A 26,928-nucleotide genomic window follows, 5' to 3' on the forward strand; every position below is an offset into this window, starting at 1 on the left:
GCACAAATTTGTGTGCATGTGTGTAGAAGTATGTTTTCATTTCTCTGGATTTTTACCTGGGAGTGAAGTTGCTGGGACATATGGTTTCCTTTTGTTTATCTTTTTGAGGAATTTCCAGACTGTTTTCAATATGAATGCACCATTTGACATTTCAAACAGCACTAATAATACACAGCACCGATTTTAATTGTTTTCTGTTAGACACGGGTGATGATGATGTCTTTTTATAACTTTGTACTAAGAAATTCTAGTTGTCTGCAAACAGAATTGGATATCATATGGAACTAACCTTTCCCTCCTTTTCCCTTCCCTCAGAAACAGATTTTGACACTTGATTAATTATCTGATTTTTGAATTTTACAGAGTAAGAAAGTTATCTTGAGTTTTGTGAAAAACCAGAGAAGAGAAACTAAGGATAGTAGACAAGGTTTTTTCCAGTTTGCATAATGTAAGTTCTTTTCACTATTCTTGGCCTGAATCCTGTGTTAGCTGACAAAGCTGTTTCTATGGAAACAAATAGTCCAGCCTCTTAGAATGTCAGAGGAATGCTGATCACTTACAATGAGACTTCCCAGCTGCTGGTCAAAGGGCATTACTTGCTGGAGAAGTGGAGGAAGGAGGAATTGAAAAAAAAAAAATTGGAAGAGTTCTGGATACTAGTATAGACTGTGAACATATTAATACATACAAAATATGTCTTTTCCATTTGCCCCTGCCTAAAAATTAAGTTACCGAGTGTTTGGAAATTGTTTTCCTGCTGACATGTCTTGTTTCCCAGCTCTTACACAAATGATTATGTTTGTTGGTACTGAGTTTTCAGTGGGCCCGTTCTGGTTAAGCTATTTCAATCCCCACAATCTGAATCATTTGCACTTATTGACACTTATTTAACTTCCTTTTACCTTGTCCTATAACCAATTCATGCAAGCAAAGCCCTTTCTCCTCAAACTAGTTTGAAGTTATTGAAACAGCTTTGGCCTGCCAACCTGAAAATGTATTTTCTTGCTTTGTGAACTGTATAGAGATTTATTTTTATCATGTTTGTTTTTGGGGTGGGAGCAGGAATTCTGATGAGAAAATGAAATATAGACCTTTGAAACTTTCCTTTATTTAATTTACCATTGGAAGATTGAAAGGGGGAAATTAGTCCAATAACTTGTATATTCCATTATTTTCATAAGACAGTCTATTGTTTATATATCAGGAGTTTCTCTAGTTCAGTCATTTACCAGCTTCTGAATTGTCACAAAAAAGACTTTTTTTTAAAGGAGGGGAGTGCAGTTCCTTTGGACTAGGACTCTTTTACTCTGTATTTATATATATTGAAAGAAATATATAAACAAACTAGAGTATTTGTGGATTGCCTGCTTAAAAATTATAATGCAAAAACTGTGGGACACATATATTGGTTGGTTTGTTTAAGAACTTCAGTATATTTCATGGCTTTCATGAATTAGCTTGTGAACATAACATAGACTTTTGGATTATTTTATGGTGAGCTTGTTATTTAACCCAGGAGGTCTAGAAGGATTTCTTGGAGAAATTAGGGACTTTGAGGTATGTGTTGAAGGTAGAAGATGAAAGGAGATATAGTTCATACAGAATTTGGGCAAGTCACAACAACAAAAAAGGTATAGGATAGGCATAAATGAGGAGACTAAATTAAAAGTCTCATGCAGGAAAGTATAAAATACTGTTAAAAGCTTAGATTCACCTTGTAAGTTTAGACTTCATTCTCTAGGTAGTATTAAAACTATCAGAGGTTCTGAACAGAGGAATAATTTGTTCATATACTTAGTTAAGCATTTAGCCCTTACTCTAGTTATCGTGGCTATAGAGATGAACAAAACAGACCCCTGCCAATTAAGTAATTTAATCTGTGTGATCTGTAGGCACCTTGAAATTAATGTGTCTGGAACTAAACCTCTGTTTTCCTTCCCTTCTGTCTTACTCTCCTTCTCTGTTCTCTGTCATACTTCATGATATTGTCATATACTTAGCAAACCATTGGGTAGTGGTTAAGAGTATGAACCTGAGGTCACACTGCTGGAGTTTATATTCTGAAGTTTTCTATTTGCTTGGCCTGAACATAAGCAGTGTTATAGATCCAGAGTTAAATTAGCCTAGTCCTGACCTCAGGGATGTTCTATCTGATGGAATAGAAAGACAAAGATATAAATAGTTGTAATCTATCTTAATTAAGAATGTGTTAGGGATTGGAGAATTCCACAGATATATTTGAGCTGAGACTTAAAAGGAGAGTAGACAAAGACTAGATCCTAGGCATTCTGATTGGAAGCCATTTTCTTTTCTTTTTACTTTTGGGTACTGGGGATTTAACCCATTGGTGCTTTACTACTGAGCTACATCCCCAGACCTTTTTATTTTTTATTTTGAGACAGGTTGTCACTAAGTTGCCCAGGGCCTTGCTAAATTGCTAAGGCTGGCCTTCAACTTGCGATCCTTCTGCCTCAGCCTTCTTCCTCAGCATCTCAAGTCACTGGGATTACAGATTTGAGCCACAACACTAGGCTTGGAAGCTATTTTCTTAAACATTGTGCTGTTTTGAGTAGCTGCATGGATGTTACAGCATTAATTAGAATTGGAAACAGAGGAATAGGTTCAAAGAAAATATGAACAGATTAGAGGGAAATAGGAGTTTAATTCTGTACACATTAATTTCTAGGTCCCTGTTGGAAATTTTGGTAGCTAGAGTAATGGGCATGGATTTTATCTCTGTAACCCTAGTACCTAACCAAGGGTGAATGTTCAATTAAATTTATGTATAAATCACCCCCTTTTATAAACATTTAATGATTCTCTTGCTGTCATCAGAAGTAAGTTTTAAGATATTTCATAAGTTATCGTCTCTATTCTCCTTTTTTAGTCAACTAGCCTTATTTGTATTTTTCTCGCCTATCTTTTGTCTTTCTACCTTTGGTTTGTATGGCCCTTCCTTATTCTTAATCTCCTCTTCAAGGCCTACTTCAGTTCCCATTCTTTATTTACAAAATGGGGACATTTTGGGGCCTACTTCTAAATTTCTCATGGGGATTAAATGAGTGAATACTATGTGAAGTGCTTATTGCACAGTAGTCTCTTCTTATTCTTGGGAGATACATTTTAAGATACTCCCCCAACAGGTGCTGAAAACCCAGGATAGTATCAAACCCTATGTGTACTATGTTTATTCTTATGTATATAATAGTGACTAATGAGTGAGTAGCATGACTATAAGAGTGTGGATATTCTGGACAAAGGAACAATTTACATTCCACATGGACTAAGCAAGATGGCATAGATTTTGTCATGCTACTCAGAATGCATTCAGTTTTAAACATTGTTTATTTCTGGTATTTTTCATTTCATATTTTGAGGCCACAAGTAACAAACCACAAAAAAGTGAAACTGAAGAAAGCAAAACTGAGTAAGGGCAGACTACTATATTTCTGGCACATAAAGAAGTATTCAGTAAATGTTGCTGTTGTTATAATTGTAACTACCACTTCCTTTTCATCCTGTGTCTCTTTTCTTTTTTTGTCCTGCTATATTAAATAGACACAAAGTTCCACTGATTATATAATCTACATATTTCTTAAATGTAATTTTTCTTCATTTTCACTCTCTTTGTTCAGGACCCCTTTTCTTACAGGTACTTTCAAACTAGTCTCATTGCCTTCTTTCATTCAACCCTCTATCCTTATATGGGAATAATATTTCTATAAAACTGAATGTGATTTTTTTCATCCGCTGCTTAAAAGCCTCTAATGATACTTAACTACTTTCAGGATAAAGTTCTTTAGTTCTAAAACTCTCCTTGGTCTGTCCTCCTACTTCCCTTTCCTATTGTTATTCGTGTAGGACATTTTTCCATTGTCCCATCCGGTACTACATTGTTATTTTCTGAAGGTGCTATTGTTTCATATTGTACCTTTCTATTGGTTATGTGATTCTGTCTGTTACAGACTCCTCCTCTATGTGGTTAAATTTTAGTTGTCCTTTAAAAAGTAGTGCACAGAAATGTATCCTAAAGTTTTCAGTCATTCTCTATCACAGACTAAGTTTTACATGTCTGTATGTTCTCTGTATATTTGTGACACTCCAAATTTAGTTGAATAAATATTTCTTGAGCATTTTCTATATGACATGATTGTTCTAAGTATTAGGGGTATAAAAATAACTGTCTAATGCATTTGGATCTGGTGAGGAGAAACCAACTGGAGAATAATCATTCATTCATTTATACCATCTTTCCCAGTGTACTGTGAACACCAAAAGAGATAACCAAAGTGGAATTTTAAGTGGATTACTATCGGATTGCAGAAATTTTTCTAAGAGTAAAAGACTAGATCCATAAAGATAAGCATGATGATAATAGTCCACTCATAAGAATTCTGACCCAGATCACCTAGCCCAGTCTCTCTTGCATGGTCTGTAATTTCCTTCATGATCTAGTGTAGTGAATGTGCACACATTCTTAAGAGTTTTTAAGAAACATTTTAAGAGTTTTAATTTTAGATCATAATTTGTATAGACTAGCATATATGTTAAAATATTATATTCATTAAGTTCAATTTTTAATAATCTAGTAATTGATATAAACAAAGAAGGTTGAGAGTTAATTTTCTAGAAATAGGTACACTCCTAGATTTTAAAAATTAAAATTATAAATAACACTAGGGTAACTCCTACAAAAATTTCATTTTGTTTGTAGTAAAAATATTAAATAAGCTGAATTTGCATTTGTATAATCAACATAACGCTCAAGAATCACCTAGCATAAGTCTAATAGCTCCCATTTTAATGAAAAAAAAATACAAACTAATAGTAAATGAGGCACTTATTTGTAGATAACATGGTTATAAATAAAGAAGCTAAACTTTGAATGGAAGACTACAATCTATCTATTCTTGTGAAAATGTGACTTTTAGTGCCACATGTAATTTGTCTCTTTTCCTGATTGTCAGCTTTGATGGTTTTCCTGGTAGCCTAGGTAGATTTGTTTAAGCAGTTTCTGTTCCTGTTTTCATTAGGACCTGACATATTTTTAATAAGCTTGATGTTAGGAATATAATTTAAAAACATGGTTTTTGCTTAGTTGGCATTCTGTTCTAACCATTTTCTTTACTGAAATGATGTTCAACTCAAGGAGGTAGTAGGTTTATTATTGTAAATATTTTTAAAGCCTTGAGTAAAAGAAGGCTAATTAGATTTAATATGTGGGTTTACACTTGTATAAACAATCTGCCTACTTATGTACAAGAAATGGCTTGATGAAAAGCCAGTGTCATCCTATAAAATATTTTTCTTGTCTAAAATATTTTGGGGACATTTTTTAAATGGGAGAAACAAATTAATACTAATAACTAGTATATGTATCTTCACTTTATAACTTGCATACATTATCTTATTTAAAGCTAAGAATAATCCTATGAATAATTTTTTAAGTGAATCTGAAATTTGAGAGAAACTCAAATCATAAAGGAAGTGGCAGAGTCAAAATGAATATTTAGTTTTCCTTCAAGTTCAAAAATGTTCTTTTTCCTGTATAGTATGACTTTAAATACTTTTTGAGTAGTAATAGATACTACCTTTTCTCTAAACAAATTTTCTTTTTTTTTTATTAGTTGCTCAAGACAATACAATGATCTTGACATATCATACATTTGATTCAAATGGGGTATGAATTCTCATTTTTCCACGTGTACAGATTGCATTGCTGTATGTATAAACGTGGCTGTATAACCAATGTGATCCTGCCATCTAAACAAATTTAAAAAAAAATTAACTCTACTTGTTTTTATAAATGTGGCCAAAGACAGATAATCTACCTGATCCTTTCCTACTTTAATGTTTTATAGTTAGATGCCTTTGCTGCTAGTTGAAGTTTCTTATTATTTGGGTACTTCTTCATCTCAAAATTCCTAAAAATGAATTAATTTTCCCCCGCAGTACTACCTGTATTTTAAGGAGGCCACCAATATGACCTGCTATGTGCCAGATTGATTACTATCAATGACTTTAGCAGTTAACTAATTCTATGTGTAGTAAGTGAGAACAAAATAGTATGTTGAGGCAACTTTGAAAGGATAAGTTAAGGGCTGGGGATGTGGCTCAAGCGGTAGCGCGCTCGCCTGGCATGCATGCGGCCCGAGTTCGATCCTCAGCACCACATACAAACAAAGATGTTGTGTCCACCGAAAACTAAAAAATAAATATAAAAAATTCTCTCTCTCTCTCTCTTAAAAAAAAAAAAAAAAAAAGAAAGGATAAGTTAATACTTTTTTTATACTTTAAGCAACCTATTATTTATAAAATTAGTATCCAAAACTTTTTACTTTCCTACTTTGCTAAACTTTGCATTGTATCATTTTGCTTATCCCTAAGATTGAATAGTATATTTCAAGTTATTGGGAGATGACTTTTTTTTTTAAAGCACTTTGATTTTCTCAGCATTAACTGTAAATTGAAAGGTGTGTACATAATCTACATAGCAAAATAGTATTATATGCTTGTTAGACTTTTAAAAAATATTTTGTGAAAGTGGAAGTGGGCTATGTAAAGTCTGCTTTTATATTGTAATTCTTACACTTTTTCTCCCCCATCTTTCCCCTTAGATTTCCCTCATGGATATTTTTTCGTAGCATTATTATGTGATGTGAGAAGTTTTTTTGTTTTTGTTTTTGTTTTTGTGAAGTAACATGGATTTTATACTACAGAATCAAGAAAATTGGCTTTATAGGAAAAATTGATTTATAAAAAGTGGTACAGGTTTTTGTAGATAACCATGACAACATCCCATATGAATGGGCATGTTACAGAGGAATCAGACAGCGAAGTAAAAAATGTTGATCTTGCATCACCAGAGGAACACCAGAAGCACCGAGAGATGGCTGTTGACTGTCCTGGAGATTTGGGCACCAGGATGATGCCAGTAAGACGAAGTGCACAGTTGGAGCGTATTCGACAGCAGCAGGAGGACATGAGACGTAGGAGAGAAGAAGAAGGGAAAAAGCAAGAACTTGACCTTAATTCTTCCATGAGACTCAAGAAACTAGCCCAAATTCCTCCAAAGACTGGAATAGATAACCCTATGTTTGACACAGAAGAAGGAATTGTCTTAGAAAGTCCTCATTATACTGTGAAAATATTAGGTAAGTAAACATAGCAGAATAATAAAAAATGTTTTGCTTTGGTTAATATATGCCTTAATATGAATGCGTAGGAAAGAGCAACAGTTGAGGAGAATGTAAGTGATGGCAATTTGAATTCCAGACCAAGATCAGTTCTTTCCTTGGAAGGGCCATAGAAGTATTGTTATTTACTTTTAGTCACATAGAGTGGAAACATGTAGCTTAAATGTTCAATTGCTGCAACGTGTTTGTGTAGTTTTTTTAGTGTGTGTGTGGTACTAGGGATTTAACCAAGGAGTGCTCTACCATGGAGCTACATATATCCCCATCTCTTTTTTATTTGTAATTTGAAACTGGGTCTCACTAAGTTGCTGAGTCTGGCCTTGAACTTGAGATTGTCCTGCCTCAATCTCCTGAGTTGCTGAGATTACAGGTGTGCACCAATGTGCCTAGCTACAACATGTTTTTTAGTATAAAAAATTACATACATGGCCTAACATTTAAAGTTTGGAAACTCATATTCTATATCATACTCAAAAAATTTTATATCAGAATATTAAAAGCAATTTTCAGTTTGATTTTTTGATTTCATTAAACTTCATAAAAGAGTAGTAAAACAAATAACTGCAGCTTAAATTATATTTATTTCTTTAATGACTCAATAAGATAAACAAGTGCTGTTCATTTAGCATCATACACCAGGCCAGAGTGGTGACTACCCAGAGTAAAGTATTTTTCTGATTTGCTGTTAGGTACCATATATATACTATATTTGTCTCACTAGGTCTCTTTATTCCAAGTCTGAAACATGGAATATGGCTCCAATTCCTTATACTATCTCCAAATTTCATAGTATGAAAAAATAAAACTAGTTTTGTGGGATTTATTTATATGTAAATTCTGTGACAAACTAACTCAGATTCTTAAGAAAACCGGGTTAAATAGCTTCTCACTTTAGGACTTCTTTGAGTGTTTATAATGTTAATAGGCATTATGAATCTAGTGAGATTGATAATAGATGTCAAACATATATTCCCAAACTGCTCATTGAATTTACTGCCATATTTCCTGCATATGCTGATGTTCTCACTTGAACTAGTGTTAGAAGTTGATAGAAGTCAGTTTGAAAAATGCTGCCTTTAAACATTAATTCTTGCTCCCTTTAAAACTAGGCTAAGTCAAATGAAATATTTTACTTATTAGTGGTTTACTTTTTTTAGATGTGAAAGAAAGAGATGCTTTCACTTTTTTATGGAAGGAGAGTTTTTGTTGTTATTGTTATCATTTTTCCACCCATTTAAATGTCTACTGAGCCCTATATGAGGTGCTCTAATAAGCACATTCCATGTAATTCAGGATAATCCTGTGAACCAAGGATTCTGTAATCTCCATTTGAGAGATAAAGAAATTGAACTCCAGTTAAATCACTTGCTTAAGTCACAAAGCTTATAAGTGGTAGAACTAAGAATTAATTTACCAGATCTGGAGTTGATACATACTGTACAAAGTGGAGAATTTGAATGGAAACTGCCTGTGGAGCTTGCACTTTACTCACCAGGCCAGAGTGGTGGCTACCCATAGTAAAGTATTTTTCTGATTTGCTGATAGCTACCATGTATATACTACGTTTGTCTCACTAGGTCTCTTTATTCCAAGTCTGAAACAGTTTCTACTGTCACATCATTTGACTCTTTGTTGTTGTTAGAAATGTATTCACGTTTCAAATGTGCATTTTTCTCTGTGTTTTAAGAATTTATAGATAATATGTTGAGTAATAGTGAAATTAGTTAAATGCCTTCAAGATGTCATAATTAGGGCTGGGGCTGTAGTTCGGTGGTAGAGCATTTGCCTAGCATGCATGAGGCACTGGGTTCGATCCTTAGCAGCACATAAAAGTAAATAAATAAAATAAAGGCATTGTGTCCATCTACAACTAAAAATTATTTTAAAAAAAGAGTTGACCAATAGTGTTATAAAAAAAAAGATGTCATAATTACAGTGTAAATTAAAAGATTATATATTAATTCAATTGTGAAAAATATTTTCTTTGTTTTTAATATTTATGTTTTAGTGTTTTTGGGTGGACACAATATCTTTATTTTACATTTATGTGGTGCTGAGGATCAAACCCAGTGCCTCATGCATGCTAGGTGAGCACTCTACCACTGAGCCACAACCCTAGTCCCTCTTTCTTTTCTTTTTGTGGTACTGTGGATTAAACCCAGGCGCACTTTACCACAGAGCTACAGATCCCTGACCTTTTTTGTTATTTTGAGACAAGGTCTTAAGAAATTGCCCAAGCTGGCCTAGAACTTGTGATTCTTCTGCCTCAGCTGCTGGAGAAGCTGAGATTACGGATGTGAACTCACCAAACCCAGATATCTATGAAGGATTTTTTGGGGGGCTAGTACTGGGGCTTTAACCCAGGGCCTTGTACACACTAGACAAGTGCTATACCACAGAGTTATTTGCTCCAGCAGTATATTAAGGAATTTTAATGTTTTTTTTTTTTCGTAAGGGATTTTTTTTATAGTGATGAAAATACCTCGGTCCTAATTACCTCTTACTAGCGTTTATTTCCATCACTCCTTTCTTTCTTCCTCCCTCTCTTTCCTTTCCTCCTTCCCTTCCTCCCTAAGTATTTTGTTAATATTATCTTCTTTTTCCATTTTAAATATCTTTTTAGTTGTAGATAGACACAATACCTTTATTTTATTTGTTCATTTTTATGTGGTGCTGTGGATCGAACCCAGTGCCTCATGCATGCTAGGCAAGCTCTCTACACTGAACCACAACCCCAACCCCTTCTGTTAATATTCTTTATTGAAGAAAATTTATGGTATAATATATCCAACCTGGATTCTGTTTTTCTATTTGAAGTCCTCTAAGATTAATGTATCTTTTCATTTGCATTATATAGAATCAGGCATAAATATTTTCTAATAGACAATATTCATATAATTACAGTAAAGAAACAAATATAGCTTAAAATCAAATTCACTTAGGGGAAATGTTATGGGGTTTTTGACCTAAGCATAGAAAACAAGATCATTTCCAAGCATAGAAAACAAGATCATTTCCCTCCCTCCCTCCTGTTTATTTATTTATTTTTCCTTTTTAAAAAAATTTTTTAAAGAAATTCTCACTTTGTTGCCCAGGTTAGTCACAATTCTGGGGTTCAAGTGATCTCCTCACTTTAGCCTCCCAAATGTAGTTGTATAACCACTAAGCCTCTGAGCTGCTGCTGCTGCTGCTGCTTCTTTTTTTCCCCCTTTTTCTTTTTGTGTGGTGCTGGGAATGGAAACCCAGTGCTTCACACAAGTGGTATGCCACTGAACTGTTTCCCCAGGCCCCACTTTTTCCTACTTTTCCGTTGCTGACTTTTTAGCAGGTTTGGAAGACAGCTGTTTCTTCCAATCCACTGTGATTTTCATAAATATATTTGTGGGGTTCTTGAACTTGAGGCTGTCTTGCACATTTTACTTTAAAGCAATTTGAAATTACCAGGTATTTGTAATTCATTTTTTAAACAAGATTTAATATTTTGAGAAATAAGTTATAGATTTAGTATTAATCAATTCAGTGCAAAAGAGTGTTAATTATAGGATGCAAGAAAAACTAGCATAAGTAATAGAATTGTAGATTGTTATACTCAGTCACAGCCTCAGTTTAAGTTTTCATTTAAAATGCAGTGTAATACCTTTTTGCCAAACATTTGTTTTCTTGTTCATAATCTGCTAACACATCAAAGTACAATAGAAATACTCCCTTAAAATTGGGTCTCCTTGTCAGTATTTTGATTAATTACACACATGACAAGAGACAACTTCTCAGCTTTTTCACAGCTAGAAACAGCAACCTTGTTTTAAATGAGGGAAGGATGGGGCAACTGATTTATTTGAGAGGGAGCCTTCAGTTTCTAAACAGCCCATCATTTATCTGTAAGTAGATACCATACCCTTTTGGGAATTTAAAATGTGATTGGCAAGATTAGATACTTTAACTGGGTAGTTTTTAATGAAAGTGTTGCTATACTTGGCAATGTGTAGAAGGGATTAAACTGAATTTTACTTAAAAACCAAATCTTATCAAAAATTAGAATATCATGATTTTGGAATGTGATTTCAAATGAATAACTAATACTATATGTTATAAAAATTTTAATATATTAAAAAGGCTTCCTTAAAATTATCATTTGTTTTAATTCTTCCTTATTGCAAATAAAATATTGACTTTGTTCTCTTTCATAATCAAAACAAACTATCTCTTTAAAGACATTGGAAGAAGAACAATGCAGGTTAGGGTGGAATGAGACAGAAAAGGTTAAATATCAAATACTTTTAGGTTATGGTTTGTACTGTTTTTGTGTTTACTGTTAAGTAATTTGGGGTCAGGGTGTGGACAAGTAAATATAGTAGAGAGAATATTTAAAGTGAATGAGCTAGGGAAGTATGTCAGCCATCATATATATGGCTATATAATTGTTATACCTTTGAAGAAACATCAGGAAAGAGCATACAATGGGAGGAGCTGTTTTGTGGTTAATAAGGAGACTTGAAATTTGTGACTAGGAGTTTTCTCATTTATACCAAATACTTTAGGGTGAAAAAAAATAGATGACACACAATGGGGAAGGAAAGTAGAGTGAATAAAGCCAAAAAGTGAGGCGTTTCCATAACTTTAATAGCATGTTTCAGTCTTGATTGGTGTACATATTTTCCCCCCTAATGTCTCTGAATATTCAAATTATTTGCAAGAGTCTTGACATTTTTCTTTCATTTAAAAAAAATTTTTTTTAGTTGTTGATGACCTTTATATTATTTATTTATATGTGGTGCTGAGAATTGAACCCAGTGCCTCACACATGCCAGGCAAGTGTGCTACCGCTGAGCTCCAGCCCCAGCCCCAAGAGTCTTGACATTTTAAAGTAAAACATCTCTTCCACATTTCTTTCTGACATTAACTTACTTTTGATTGACCATGGTATAACTGGAATTTTGTCTGATTGTGATGAACTTGTTTTTAATAAATAAAATTTATTTTAATCCAATAAACAAAATTCCACAGCCAATAAATCTTGAATTTTATCTCAAATTTTTGCTTAACTGCTGTATATAATTTCAAACAAATTTTATTAATTGTTCCTTTAAGGGACTTTTGTGGGGGTTCCTTGCCTCCCCCCCTTTCTTGAGATTGAAAGATTAAACCTGTTGGTACTAGATTTAATATTTAAAATGCGTTGGGACCATTTAAGACTTTTATGATTTAATAAAATTGCTAAAATTGGAGTTAACCTACAGTGTGCATTAAAAAAAATCCATTTGACCATATGTATATGTGTACATTTTGGTTATTAATACATAATTCTGAGTCTGGGGATGTAGCTCAGTGGTACAGAGCTTGCCTAGCATGTCCAAGGCCCTGGATTCAAGCCCCAGTACTGAAAAAGACAGAAAGAAAGGGGCCGGGGGAGGAAAAAGCTACATCATTTAGTCTTTGGCATAATGTATCAAAACTTCATTCTGGGGCTGGGATTGTGGCTCAGTGGTAGAGCACGCTCCTGCCATGGGCGGGACCCGGGTTCGATCCTCAGCACCACGTAAAAATAAAGGCATTGTATTGTGTCCATTTACACCTAAAATATATATATATATATATATAAAAACTTCATTCTACTTCATTAAGTAGTAATAGTTTTTTAACTTTTTTTCTTCTTGCAAAAATTTGTTTCATTATTTGATGGCATGTTAAAAACACTTGACACAGTTGTTTATTAGACATTGTAGGGAAGTCAGAGTCAGAATTGAGTACTTTTTAATCAGTCCCTTAATTGCTGTTGATCTTGGTCATGTAAATTTTTCTGAGCCTCAGTTTCAGGACTTTCTTAGGATCAAATGAAAAAACTATATCTAAGTAAGTGACACAGTGTAGGTTTGAAGAAAATGTATGTATGTTTGTATGTATTTAGTGTTGTTGGGGATGAATCTAGGGCCTCAGAAATGCTGAGCTACATCTCTAGCCTTAAAATTTAAGTTTTGTAAGAACCAGAAGCTACCAGAGAGATCATCTAATGAAATTAATTTATTAGCCTTAACTAGTAATTTTTTGTTACGTTTTTTAAATAATAGCTTTATTAAGATATCATGTGCATGTCATAAAATTTACATTAAAACTATACAGTTCATTAGTTTTTAGAATATTTGGAAGGTTATACAAGCATCACTGCTGTATAATTATAAAATATTTTCATCACCCTAAAAGAAATCCTGTACCCATTCTCTTTATTCTCCTTTTCTCCCTCCCCTAATAATCACTAATATACTTTGTCTCCTTGGATATCCTGGATATTTCATATGAATGGAATTAAACAATATGTATCGTTTAGTGACTGGCCTCTTTTCACTTAGCATTATGGTTTTCAGGGTTTATCCAGCATGCATCAGTACTTCATTCCTTTTTTTCCCCTTTTTATGGCTGAGTAATATCCCATTGTACAGATGTACCACATTATGTTTGTCTCTTCAATTTTTGATGAATATCTGGGTTGTTTTCTTGTTTTTGCTATTGTAAATAGTATTGTTAGAAATACTTATTTACAAGTTTTTGTTTGAACAACCATTTTCTGTTCTTTCGGATATATATGCAGGAGTGCAATTGCTGGGTCACATAGTAGTTCTGTTTTTCACTTATTAAAGAACTGCCATACTCATCCACAGTGGCTATACTATTTGATATTTGTACCAGCAATGTATGGAGGTTCCAGTTTCTGTACATGTTTATCACCACTTCTTAGTGTCTTTTAATATTTGTCGTCTTACCACCCAGTCATTTTTAATGAACTAGAATAAATAGAAAATAGGAAGTATATTGCATAAGTATACATTAGCCTTTAACTTAAAAATCAAGTGTATATACTGGGTTGAAATAAATTATGTATATTTTAATGCAGTTACCAACACATGCTTGAGATATTCTATTCTAGTCAACCCCCTTCAATCTTTTTTCTAATTTTTATTTTTATTTTTGGTATTGGTGATTGAACCTAGGATCACTTTACCACTGAGCTATGTCCCAGCCCTTTTTTTTTAAACTTTGAGACAGGTTTTGCTAAGTTACTGAGGATCTTGCTAAATTGCTGAGGTTGGCCTTGAACTTGAGATCCTCCTGCCCTAGTCTCCTGAGTTACTGGGATTACAGGTGTGTCTCACCATGCTTGCTTCAAACCCCTTCATCTTATAGAAAGTTCCAGAGACTTGAGGTGGGTTATCCAGTAACATATAATACAATTAAAGAGTGATCATTTGCTATGATTTAGGCATTCTGACTGTAGATTTAGGACGTTTTCCTTTCCAGGTGGGTTTCAGTTCTGTCCAGGAAACAACTATGAGGTTTTTGTACTTAGTTGAATAGACTAAGTTTCAAGACAGTTTTCCATTGTTTTTCTACATTTAGGAATAAGATTGTTGCTCTGTTATCTCTCAAGTATCCTTGAGTATATACTCCTCTAACATTGTGGGGCCCCCTGGACTTTAGTATTGTGGGGGGGGGATTTTATTTTATTATTTCTTTTAGTGCTGGGGCTCAAACACAGGGCTTTGTGCATACTAAGCCAGTGCTCTATCACTGAGCTAAATACTAAATACTAAGCCTATCTAGTATTTGTTTTTAATTTGTTAACAAGTTGTTAATGAGTAATTACTGTTCAGGATCTTTCCTAAGCTTCTGATTATTTTATAAAAATTTATGTTGCCCTAGGCCACTGAAAACCAAAGTTCGGGGATTTTTATGTTCTTAAATTTAAAGAAGAAAAATGGATGGGGACATCACATCAGTTGTAGAGAAATCTGCTTAGCATGTTCAAGACCCTAGATTCAATCTCAACATTGCCACCACCCCCCCCCCAAAAAAAAGACTACCTGATATTTAAACAAAGAAATCTTAATACTGAAATAGATCACCAGAAACTGTTTTCTTGTGGGGTAAGTGGGAGTAAAAAGTAAAAATAAAGTTAATTCAGAGTGTACTACTGTTTATATTTGTATTTATCTGCTTTGAAACATCTCCAGAGATGGAGATGCCTTAGCTTCCTTAGGTAAGTTTAGTGTTTATATAATCAAAAAATTCTCCCATCTTGCTGCCCAGAGTCTTATGTATTTGAAGATAGGATTTCATATAGAGTAACTCTTGGTGATTGCTTTTTTAAAAAAAATTATTTTTTAGATGTTGATGAACCTTTATTTTATTCACGTATTTACATGCAGTGCTGAGAATTGAACCCAGCATCTCACACATGCTAGGCAAGGGTTCTACCACTGAGCCACAATCTCAACCCTGGTGATTGCTTTTTGTTGCCTATTTTAGAATCTTCATTCTTTTACATTTTAGATTCTCAGGAGAGGGCTAAGACTGGAGAATTAAAGGGATGGATTTGTGGACCACTGTGTATGTTTATATTTATCTGATTAATTGTACTCTAAAGCAAATGAAAATGATTTTTTCCCTTTAAGATCATTTAGCCTTTCTTTTAACATAAATAATCAGAATTTAAGTATTATATGAAATGTTAGAGACCATGATGAAACTTAGAATAATTTCTACTGAAAATCAAGTAAGGAGAAATAGATCAAACTTCAGGGCAAGGAATTTAAACTATATATAAAGAACTTCCTTGTAGGAAAATTGCTATAGACTAGAACTTATTATCAAAGGCAGATTTGCTATGCCTGCCTCTGCTTCTCCTCTACCATATATCCCTATTCTGCCCTGCTCTGGGTTCTTCTCTGTCTCAGTACTCACTTCTTTGTCCATTCCCTGAGTTAGTACTTATGTCAGTCTTTCATGGTAACTGTGTGATTTTCCATGCATGTTTTTCTCTGTATATGGTTCTTTCTCCTTATATCTGTTGTCTGTAAATGGAGTTATGGAAGGGAATCTCTTCTATTGGTATTCTGTCCTCTCTTCTGTGGTATGTCTTTATCTTTTTTATGGTGCTAGAAAATGAACTCAGGACCTCAGGCATTCTAGACAAGTGTTCTACCACTGAGCTACACGCCTAATCTCCTGTCTTCATCTTTTTAAAAAAATTTTTTTTTGTAGTTGCAGTTGAACAGAATGCCTTTGTTTTATTTGTTTATTTTTATGTGGTACTGAGGATCGAACCCAGTGCCCCATGCATGCTAGGCAAGCGCTCTGCCACTGAGCCACAGCCACAGCCCTGTCTTCATCTTAATTACAGAAGAGTGTACATATTTGACAGTACTGATTTAGTGTAGGATCTGATTAGATTTTTTAAATTCCCTCTGAAATTGTACAGAACATTGAAGAACTTAGGTGAATTTTTATTTTAAGTTATAAATATAGCCATCAGAGAAGGTAACATTTCTCTGAATGAGTGGAAAATCATTTTGGAATAATATGTATTTATGAAATACTTTTTTTTTTTTTTTTTTGCTAATTGGAATTGAACCCCTGGGCACTTAACCACTGAGCCACTCTTCAGCCCTTTTTATTTTGATTTAGGGTCTTGCTATGTTTCTTAGAACCTTGCTAAGTTGGTTGGTAAGGCTGGCTTTAAACTTGTGATCCTCCTGCCTCAGCCTCCTGAGCTGCTGGGATTACAGGCTTGAGCCACTCTGTCCAGTTTATAAAGTACTTTTTAAGATGTACCCCTTAGGAACAAAGTTGTTTCCATCTACAACTGAATATTCTGACCTTTGAAATTAAGAATTTTTACATGAAATTAAAATATGAATGAGAATGTGTACCAAAATAAGAATCCCTGCATTAATGCTACTGATTTTATTATTCATTATGACATCATTCTTAATATCAAAGGAAAAAATCTTGTCAGAATATAGTAATGAAGAACTGAGTAAAGAAAATGAACTCATTTCATTTATGATAATCAGCATTAGGGGTAATGCCATAGGTATTTATTACTTTGTATGTTATCTTATAGGACAGAAGCCATATCACTTTTAATGACCTTTAAGTTGCTAAACTTATTTGTCAGTACATATTCATTTTATCACAGGGCATGTGTCATTTGGTATTTCAGATTTGCTCTTAAGTAATTTATTTGTTTTAGCTACATTTGGTTTTGTTCATATTTCCTTGTATTAATGCTAATTTGAAAACACTTGAGTGTTTGGTAACTTGATCTGTTCCACTAGTTCATTAAATGTTTCAATCAATAAATTAGGTTTTATAGGAAAAAACAACAAAAAGACTTAAATGGGAAGTTTCTTTTTTCCATATGACTGTGTATATGAACCAGTATCCACTATAACTTTTTCCCAGGTTCATTTATCGGTTTTATTTCAGTCAGTACCTCAGTAGGACTTTTCTTTATAGAAGAGTGGGGAAAAGGGAACAGGAGGTATACTGAAAAAATGATTAACTAATTTTAAAAGCCAAGAAAAATTTTTAAAATGATGACTTTTAATGTAATGACTTTTTATTTTAATGCTCTTACATATAGACCTTTTGGGGGAGTAGGGAAGAGATTACCAAAGATTCTTAACCATTTTGGAATAACCATTTCCTAGAAAAATGTATGGTTATATATTCATTTAGTAGACCTATGATACAAAACAGATGCCCAGAACTTCCAAGTACAATTTTAAGAAATACACATATTCATTAGAGTTTTAGGGACAACAGAAGTTCCTGGTAAACATGAATAAACTTCAGCTTCCCTATTAATCACAGAAATCAAAGTTTTTGAAAATGATGACTACTGATTAAAAATATTGCTAATGGGATTTAAATTAGCTAGAAGTCTATTCGAACTTTAAAATGCCAGACTCTTAAGTTCTGTTTCTAGGAACTATTTTAATAAAATATGTCTCAGATTTATATTTAGCACTGATTATTATGTACTAAAATATTTATTATTACTTACAATAGCAAAAAATGGAAGCAACCTAAATGTTCAACTTTTGTGTAATGGTCATTATAAAGTACGGTTTAACCAAGTAAAATATCATGGAGCCATTATATATGTTTCAAAAGACTACTTAGTGATATGAAAAAACAATTACAACATACTGTTAAATAAAATAGGAAAATATACTGACTGTTAAGTAAAATTGCTTCTAGGAGATGGGACTGTTGATGGTTTTAACTTTATTAATTTGTTTTCCTCCCCTCATTTTTTTAATAAGGAGTATAGATTAGTTTGTAATTAAAAAACTTTCAAAGATGCAAATTATCCTCTTGCACAGTGTTTATAGTTTTACTTAAAAATCAATAAAAGAATATGGATTGTAACACTCCAAAATATTTACAGGTTTTGTTTTTTTCCCTGAAAATGTAAATTGATTTAAGAAATTTTTTTCTTAAAATACATGTTGAATTAAGACCAAAACAATTAATCTTTTGATACTTTTTCTTTCTTTTACTAGAAGTGGAAGACTTGTTTTCTTCACTTAAACATATCCAACATACTTTAGTAGATTCTCAGAGCCAGGAGGATATTTCACTGCTCTTGCAACTTGTACAAAATAAAGATTTTCAGAATGCATTTAAGATACACAATGCTGTCACTGTACACATGAACAAGGCCAGTCCTCCATTTCCTCTTAGTTCCAGCGCACAAGATCTTGCACAAGAGGTATGTATTTTGAACTTCTTGTTGACATCAGTAAGGTAATAATGATAGTAAGTCAATATTATTGTAAAGTAACTGATGTACCTATCAAGCTTATTTAAATTAATTAAATTTTAACAATTTTTGTGATAGGAAAAGTTGGTTATATGTATATTATCCTGAAAAAAATGTATATTTAGTTCAGAGTCAGAGTTTTATTTTGTGTAGAAAGTTAATTTTGTGTATAAAATTGTAGTACTAGTAGTAAAAATTATTTCAATTACTATATGTCAAGTCTTTAATGTTTTTAGTGTGGTTTATTAATTTTAAGAATTGAACATTATAAACTCAGAAAAAGGAATACTGATACAATAAAATTGTAAGTGAGATAACCATGGGTCATAAATGTGTAACTCTTTAAGATTTATTAATTGTAGGTATTTTGAAGTTTTTTCTATAAAAAACTGTGTGGATGTTCCAAATTACTGAATTCTAATATACTGTAAAATTTTCTTCTGTTAACATGCTGACTTTAAATTCTAGTTTGTTTTTTTTTAATTCTTTTTTAGTTGTTGATGGACTTTTTTTTTTAAAACTTATTTATATGTGGTGCTGAGAATTAAACCCAGTGCCTCATACATGCTAGGCAAGTGCTCTACCACTGAGTTACAACCCCAGCCGACAAATTCTAGGTTCTGATACTAGTTGCTAATGTTTAATCTGTCAGCAAATATCTCTCAAATCAAAGGCTTAAAAAAGATATAAATAAACCATCTCTAGTTGCAGGGGAGTGGATGTTATGTCGTTCTTCTTGGGTTTTAAGTTATTTTGATAATATAAAAATAATAATTCTAGGGGCTGGGGTTGTGGCTTAGCGATAGAGTGCTTGTCTTGCACGCTTGAGGTACTGGATTCAATCCTCAGCACCACATAAAAATAAATCAATAAAATAAAGATATTCTGTCTATCTACAACTAAAATGTATTTTAAAAAAATAATAATAGGGGCTAGGGTTGTGGCTCAGTGGTAGGGTGCTTGCCTAGCTTGTGTGAGGTACTGGGTTTGATCCTCAGCACCATATTAAAATAAATAAAATAAAGGTATTGTGTCCATCTACAACTAAAAAAAATTTTTTTTTAAATAATAATTCTAAAAGCCTTTCAAGTAAATGTGTTTCATTGAATCCAAACACAAGATAGAAAATGGACTGCAGGAAGGGTAAGACTTTCAGAGCTACAGACTGGAACATTAGGTTAGGAGATAACTTTCAGATTAGCACAGAGTGGTTCCAAAGGGAGAGGTATTTTCCTCATTGAGGTGTCTAAGATGGCTGAGACCTAACATTCAAGAGCTGCGAAGAGAAGTCTAGTGTTACACAGAACTAGGAGAAAATGGTCTAGGGATCTGTTCCTAGAGAGGAAACTTTTCATCCACCAGAGTTTTAAAGAAAAGAACTACTTAAATCCTATTGAGCTCATCTTTCATTATTGAAATTAATTATGCAAAATGTTTTATTAAAAGAACTATTGGGTGAGATATAGCCAAGTGGGAGAGCACCGGCATGCTTGAAGCCCTGGGTTTAATCCCCAGCATCACACACACACACACACACACACTCACACACAAAGAATCATCATTAGTTTTATTTTTAAAATAACCACTTGTCTGCAAGATTATTTATTTTTAAAATTATATTTACTTATTATATATATATTTATATATATATATATAATAAGTAAATATATATATATATATATATATATAGAGAGAGAGAGAGAGAGAGAGAGAGAGAGAATTTTTTAATATTTATTTTTTAGTTTTCGGCAGACACAACATCTTTGTTTGTATGTGGTGCTGAGGATAGAACCCGGGCAGCATGCATACCACACGAGCGCGCTACCGCTTGAGCCACATCCCCAGCCCCTATATTTACTTATGATAGTTTAAAAAGTTTGTCTGAAAATTACTTTTTCTTTACAGAAACTGAAAAATAACTAGCATTACTTTGATCTTATTACTATTCACAAATATAGTGTAATTGTAAAAATAAATGTGTGGGGTTGAGAGAAATCCTGAATAAATCATTATCATCATTCTCTTCCCTCCAGTTAAGTGAAGAATGTTTTATCTAGCTAGCCTTTGTTTTTGCTGAATAAAACAGTGGTTGGAGAAGAGAATGAGAAAAGAAAGAGTTCAGAACTGCTCCAATTGAGAAAAGTTAACTCACACCAAGGGAAATACTTGATAATTTTGTGTTATATTGGTGTTGGTGGAGTGACCTTGAACTGAGTGTAGTCTTAAAATGAGTGCAAATGGCTAACCTAGTCAGGGCCACAATACATGGTTGTGCTAAAATGTGAATGGTTTCCCCTGGAGTTGGTACAGTGCATGGGTGTGAAATAGCCCTAACTTTCAGACCATTATATTTAATGCAATTACAATTGCAGAAAAGCACATACTTATAGTCCTCATCAAAGAGGACTATTAAATCTGATAACAAAGTTCTAAAGGTTAAATCAACCCATTGCATTTATTTTACGGGGAAAAAAATCTTAGCTATCAGCTTATCCCCCCTCACCTCTGTCCCATTTTGTATTTCTGGATATTAAAGGTGAGATTTTGTAGTCACAAAATAAGAATTATTAGGCTGTTCATATGCCCATAGATTACATTTTAGCATTCATAATTCCAACAATCTGGAATTTAAAAGAAGAAATTACCTCATGCTTCAGTTGTATCTTATTTTGGAGGGGGACAGTACTGGGGATTGAACTCCAGGGCACTCAGCCACTGAACCACATCCCCAGCCCTATTTTGTGTTTTATTTAGAGACGGGGTCTCACTGAGTTACTTAGCACCTTGCCATTGCTGGGGCTGGCTTTGAACTTGTGATTCTCCTGTCTTAGCCTCCCAAGCCACTGAGACAGTTGTATCTTTTTTTTGCCTGGGGGTGGGGGGTACCATGATTGAACTCAGGAGCACTTGGTCACTGAGTCATATCCCCAACCCTATTTTGTATTTTATTTAGAGACAGGGTCTCATTGAGTTGCTTAGGTCCTCAATTTTTGCTGAGGCTGGCTTTGAACTTTCAATCCTCCTCTCTCAGCCTCCTGAGCTACTGGGATTATAGGCGTGAACTACCTCTCCCAGCCAGTTTTATCATTTTAAAGTGGAAATTTAAGTGAAAAACTCAAGGACTTTAGTGAGACATTAGGAAGTGTTCTTTGTTTTTATACACTTAAAATATCAGTTAAACATTATTATATAATAATGAAGTCTAAGAAAACTTCACATATTAAGATATAAATTAAATCTTTGATCATCTAGGGTATTTATTAATAAACACAAAACATAATTTTTGGTTATTATAGTGCTTTTATAAAGAAAAGATTGAGAACTTGGACTTCATTAAGTGAACTTTTGCTTATCCAAAAACATCTTAGAATATAATACAAGCCAATAGCACAATGAGATGTGCCAAATTCTTTGTGTGGTGGAGATGAGGGGAGTGATAGAAATGAGGAAGAAGCATAGAAGGTGATTTAATTTGCTGAGTCTTGAAGGTTGATTGAGAAATTAGCAGGAAGCCTAAGAAAAGGCATTCTATTATCAAAGGGCACAAAGGTGATAGTGATTGAGAAAGCCTGACATGTTTCTTGAACAATGAGTAAAGGGTAGGATATGATCTTAAAAGATGGAATCTAGGTCCTGAGGGCCAAGTAAGTTATATTAATAAATTTAAAAGTATCTTATGATTGATCTACTTTGGTAAAAATTTTAAGTAATAACTAGTTGAAAGGAGAAATCAATTTGATGGAAGAACGACATCTGAAAAAAATTAAATACTTTTTCCTTGTGATTAAAAATTCTTAGATCAGACATATTTTGTTAGTTAACTTGACAAAGATTGATGTTGGAAACCAATAACATCTTATTGAATGGTGAAACAACCAATGCATTACCTTTTAAGACTGCATTAAGATTAAAGATACCCAGACTCACCACTAGGATTCATCATTTTTCTGTAAATAGTAGCCACTGCAATAATACCAGAAGAAGTGGTGAAATATAAAGTAAAGGGACAGGTAAAGTTTAAATTTGTCCCAATTTGAATGAGTCATATTAGTTACTTAGAAGAACAATAGTAAAAAAATTTATAAAATGGTATTCAACATATTGACTGCTAAAATATAGGTATAGTATATACATATGCACATTTATATTCCATTAAGATATTATAATCATATAAATTTTTAACAAGGCTTTCACTGAATTGGTAGATAAATAGGTAATTTTTTATTTAGATTTGTATGTGTTTCTCCATTTTTATGTGTTACTAAGGAAAATTTAGCACCTCGCAGTTGCTAAGGCTGGCTTTGAACTCAAGATTCTTATGCCTCAGCCTCCCGAGTCACTGGGATTACAGGCATATGCCACAGTGCCCAGTTTAAAGTATTATTCTAACAACATTGTAGAAGGTATGTGAGGTCAAGAATGGAGGCATAGAGAGCCTATTTGTTATTGTCCAGATGTAAGATTTCAAATAGCATTTGGACATGGAATTAAAAAGATTTAAACAGAAAATTAATAGGACATACTGTCCTTTTGTGGGGAATAAAGATACAGGAGACATTAAAAGAGGATTTCCTGCCCTCTCCTCCTTTCACTGAATTCATCAAACATTTGAGTACCATTTATTTTGTTGTTTTGGGTACCAGGGATTGAATCCAGGGGCACCTAACCACTGAGCCACATCCCCAGCCCTTTTTATGTTTTTTAATTTGAACCAGTGTCTCACTAAATTGTAGAGACTGGCTTTGAACTTGCTATCTCCTGCCTCAGCCTCCTGTGTCACTGGGATTACAAGTTTAAGCCTCCATGCCTGGCTTTCGTGCTGTTTTTGCAAAACATTCTGCCAATAATCAAATATAAAATTGAATAAAATACCATTTTATTTTCAAATGAATGCAGTCCAGTGAGGATACAGTCTCTCCACAATTTTAAATAAAATGTGTTCAGTCTTATAAAATGAGAATATAGTATCTAAGCAAATAGAATAAGGCAATTCAGGTAGCTGAACCATCTAGTGCAATCACAGTTAAGTGTGGAGAGACGGTATAGCATTTGTAGGGAACAACCAACAGTTTAATGCTGGAACAAAAAGGTTAAGACATGAGTAATGCCAGAGCTGGAAAAGAGGAATCAGATGATGAAAGTCCTTATATTTAATGCTAAGGAGATTAGATTTGATCCTGCAAATGATAGAGCTAGTAAGAACTAGAATGGTCAAATTTCTGTTTTTGAATTGAAATTGATATTTAATGGCAATAGAAAAGTATAAAGTTTTAATAATTTATTAGTACTAAGTCAAGTAGTTTTTAAAAACTGTTATAAAAGTATGAATAGCATTATCTCTTTGGCAAAAATAAGTATAAAGAATAACGAAATAGTACAGCTGAGGATGTCAGCTGCTTTCACATCTTCAGATTCAGCCAACCTCATTAAAAAAAAAATTGCATCTGGGGACTGGGGCTGTAGCTCAGTGGCAGAGCGCTTGCCTGGCATGTGTGAGGCACTGGGTTCGATCCTCAGCACCATGAAAATAAACAAATAAAATAAAGGCATTCTGTCCATCTACAACTACAAAACATTTTTAAAAAAATTGCATCTGAACTGAATACATTCATTCCCTAAATAATATAAGTAATCTGAAGATGATTTTAAATGTCTGGGCAGAAAGGTATATAGGTTATACTTGAATGACCTTGGTATGGGGGTAAGGGATGACAGATTTTTTTTCATAATCATGGGTGCTTTTGCTTTTTTGGTAACTAACTTTCTTGAGCTATAGTCCACATACACTTAAAAACGGGTGGTTTTTTTTTTTGTTTTGTTTTGTTTTATGTTTTTTCAATGTGTTTTGGCATATGTATATCTGTAAAATCTACCATAACATCAAGTTGTAGAAACATCCATTACTCCACAAAGCTCCCTTATGGCCCTTTGTAGACAATAACCACTTCTTCCATTTCCCAAGCCCTGTTACCATTCATAGATCATGTTTTGATTTTATGAATTTGCAGTCTGTGGACATTTCATATAATGTGGAATAAGACAGTATATAGTCTTTTGTATCTGACCTCTTTTGCTTAGCATAATGTTTTTGAGATTCATCTATGTTGTATATTTAATAGTAATTTGTAACTGTTTCTCCCCTTCCCCCTTGCAGACCCAGAGCCTCACACATGCTACACAGACACTACCACTGAGCTAAATCCTTAATTCTGGTAGTTTGTAACTTCTTGCTGAGTAGTATTCCATTATATGACTATCCCACAATTTGTTTAGCTGCTTACCTATTGTAGGGATGCATATATGGGTTGTTTCCTGTTTATCATTCTGTCAAATGTGTGGTCCTTTTTATTATTCTATCTGCTTTGTAGTGGTATCTTGCTTTAATTTGCATTTCCATAATGACTATTGATACTGAGCATTTTCTATATGTTTATTGCCCATTTCCCTGACTTTCATGAAATGACTGGTGAGATCATTTTCTCATTGTAAAAATCAAGAGTTCTTGGGCTGGGGATTTGGCTCAAGCTGTAGCACGTTCGCCTGGCGTGCATGTGGCCTGGGTTCGATCCTCAGCAGCACCACATACAAACAAGGATGTTGTGTCCGCCAAAAACTGAAAAATAAATATTGAAATTCTCTCTCTCTCTCTCTCTTTAAAAAAAAAAGAGTTCTTAATATGGATAATCCTTTGTCAGATATATATATGTCAAGGTGTGAATAGTTTGGTAAAAAAGAAATATAAAAATAAAGGTAGGATATATACTGAGATGATTATCCCTAGGTATAATAAAAGATTTTCCTTTTATATCTTTCTTTTTGATTATATTTTTTCTAATTTTTCACATTTAATATATATCATTTCTGTAATTTAAAATTATTTCTAAAGTAAAAAAGAAACTTGCCTCTGAAGAAAAAATAGGAAATAATAGTACAGTTACCAAAGAGTAGAACATTGAGCGAGAGTATTTTTTTAAGATAAACATTTAGAGCATTTAAAAAAATTTTTTTTAATTTTTTATGTGGTACTGAGGATCGAATTTGGTGCTTCACATATGCTAGGCAAGCACTTTACCACTTAGCCACAACCCCAGCCCTAGAGCATTTTTAAAGGAAAGGAGTTATAAGAACAGACTTAATGCCTTAGACCTTTGAGAAGTAGCTGATGATGTACATTGACACTCAATATTTAAATTTTATTTATAGGGGAAGGGAATGAGTACTTACAGGAGTTTTAAATGTCTTTAAAAGGGAATATCTCAGAGATGTTTAAGAACTGACTTAAAAATAGAGTTAGGAAAATATATCTCGTACAGAAAATTATATTGAGTTGAGTTGTATCTTTTGTATACTCTTGGTATATTTTAAATCCAAAGTTGTCTTTCTTCTTCAGAGTTGCTTCCTCCAGCAATTAAAAAGTGTATGGTCATGGACTGTAGACTTTCTTTTAAATTGATGTAGATTTGATAAAGGTTAAAGAACACCTTATTTTAAAAATAGCCTTTTGTTATCCATAGTTTTAGATCATGACTTTTGTCCATTAGTAAGATTTTTTTTGTTTTGTTTTCTTGTAGTTGTAGGTGGACAGAATGCCTTTATTTTATTTGTTATGTGGTGCTAAGGATTCAACTGAGTGTCTCACATGTGCTAGGCAAGTGCTGTGCCACTGGGCCACGCCCCTGCCCCCATTAGTAAGATTTTAATGGAGTTAAGAAGATAATAAGATTTTAATGGAGTTAACAAGATAATATTTGCAGTGTGATTCCTGTTTTTACACAGAGAGCTGCACTATTGGATACACATTTTTCTAGGTACCAAAACCAAAGGACAGACTGGTTTTGATTCTACTTTATAATTGCTGTGATATACTTGTGGGAAAATTAATTAATCCCCAGATTATCATCCCTTAGGTTTGAATAGGGAATTATATAAAATAGCCATAAAAGGGAGGAAATTACTGGGTTTCTTTTTATCTCATGAATTACTCTTATTAAAAAGTCTATATATGGATTTACTTCTATATAATTTCACTAATTGGTTTTGTTAATCCTAATTATTGCAAAGTGCTCTTTTTGGTGGGTAGTTCTGTTTGGAGATAGAAAAAGGGGGAAAATCAGAGGTCTGACAGTAAGC

General features: G+C 33.4%; 1 protein-coding gene across 1 annotated transcript in view; it reads left to right on the forward strand.

Annotated features, from left to right (window-relative positions):
* Positions 1-363: 363 nt before the first annotated feature.
* The window catches only part of Pals1 (protein associated with LIN7 1, MAGUK p55 family member), a 65,332-nt gene continuing 38,767 nt past the window's right edge, over positions 364-26,928 (forward strand). The window contains exons 1-3 of the mRNA XM_048798433.1: positions 364-448; positions 6,618-7,154; positions 18,539-18,747. Of these exons, the coding sequence (XP_048654390.1) occupies positions 6,788-7,154; positions 18,539-18,747 (576 nt within the window). The 5' untranslated portion in view covers positions 364-448; positions 6,618-6,787. The remainder of the gene's footprint in view (positions 449-6,617; positions 7,155-18,538; positions 18,748-26,928) is intronic.

This window comes from Marmota marmota, unplaced genomic scaffold, assembly GCF_001458135.2.
Source record: "Marmota marmota marmota unplaced genomic scaffold, marMar, whole genome shotgun sequence".
NCBI lineage: Eukaryota > Metazoa > Chordata > Mammalia > Rodentia > Sciuridae > Marmota > Marmota marmota.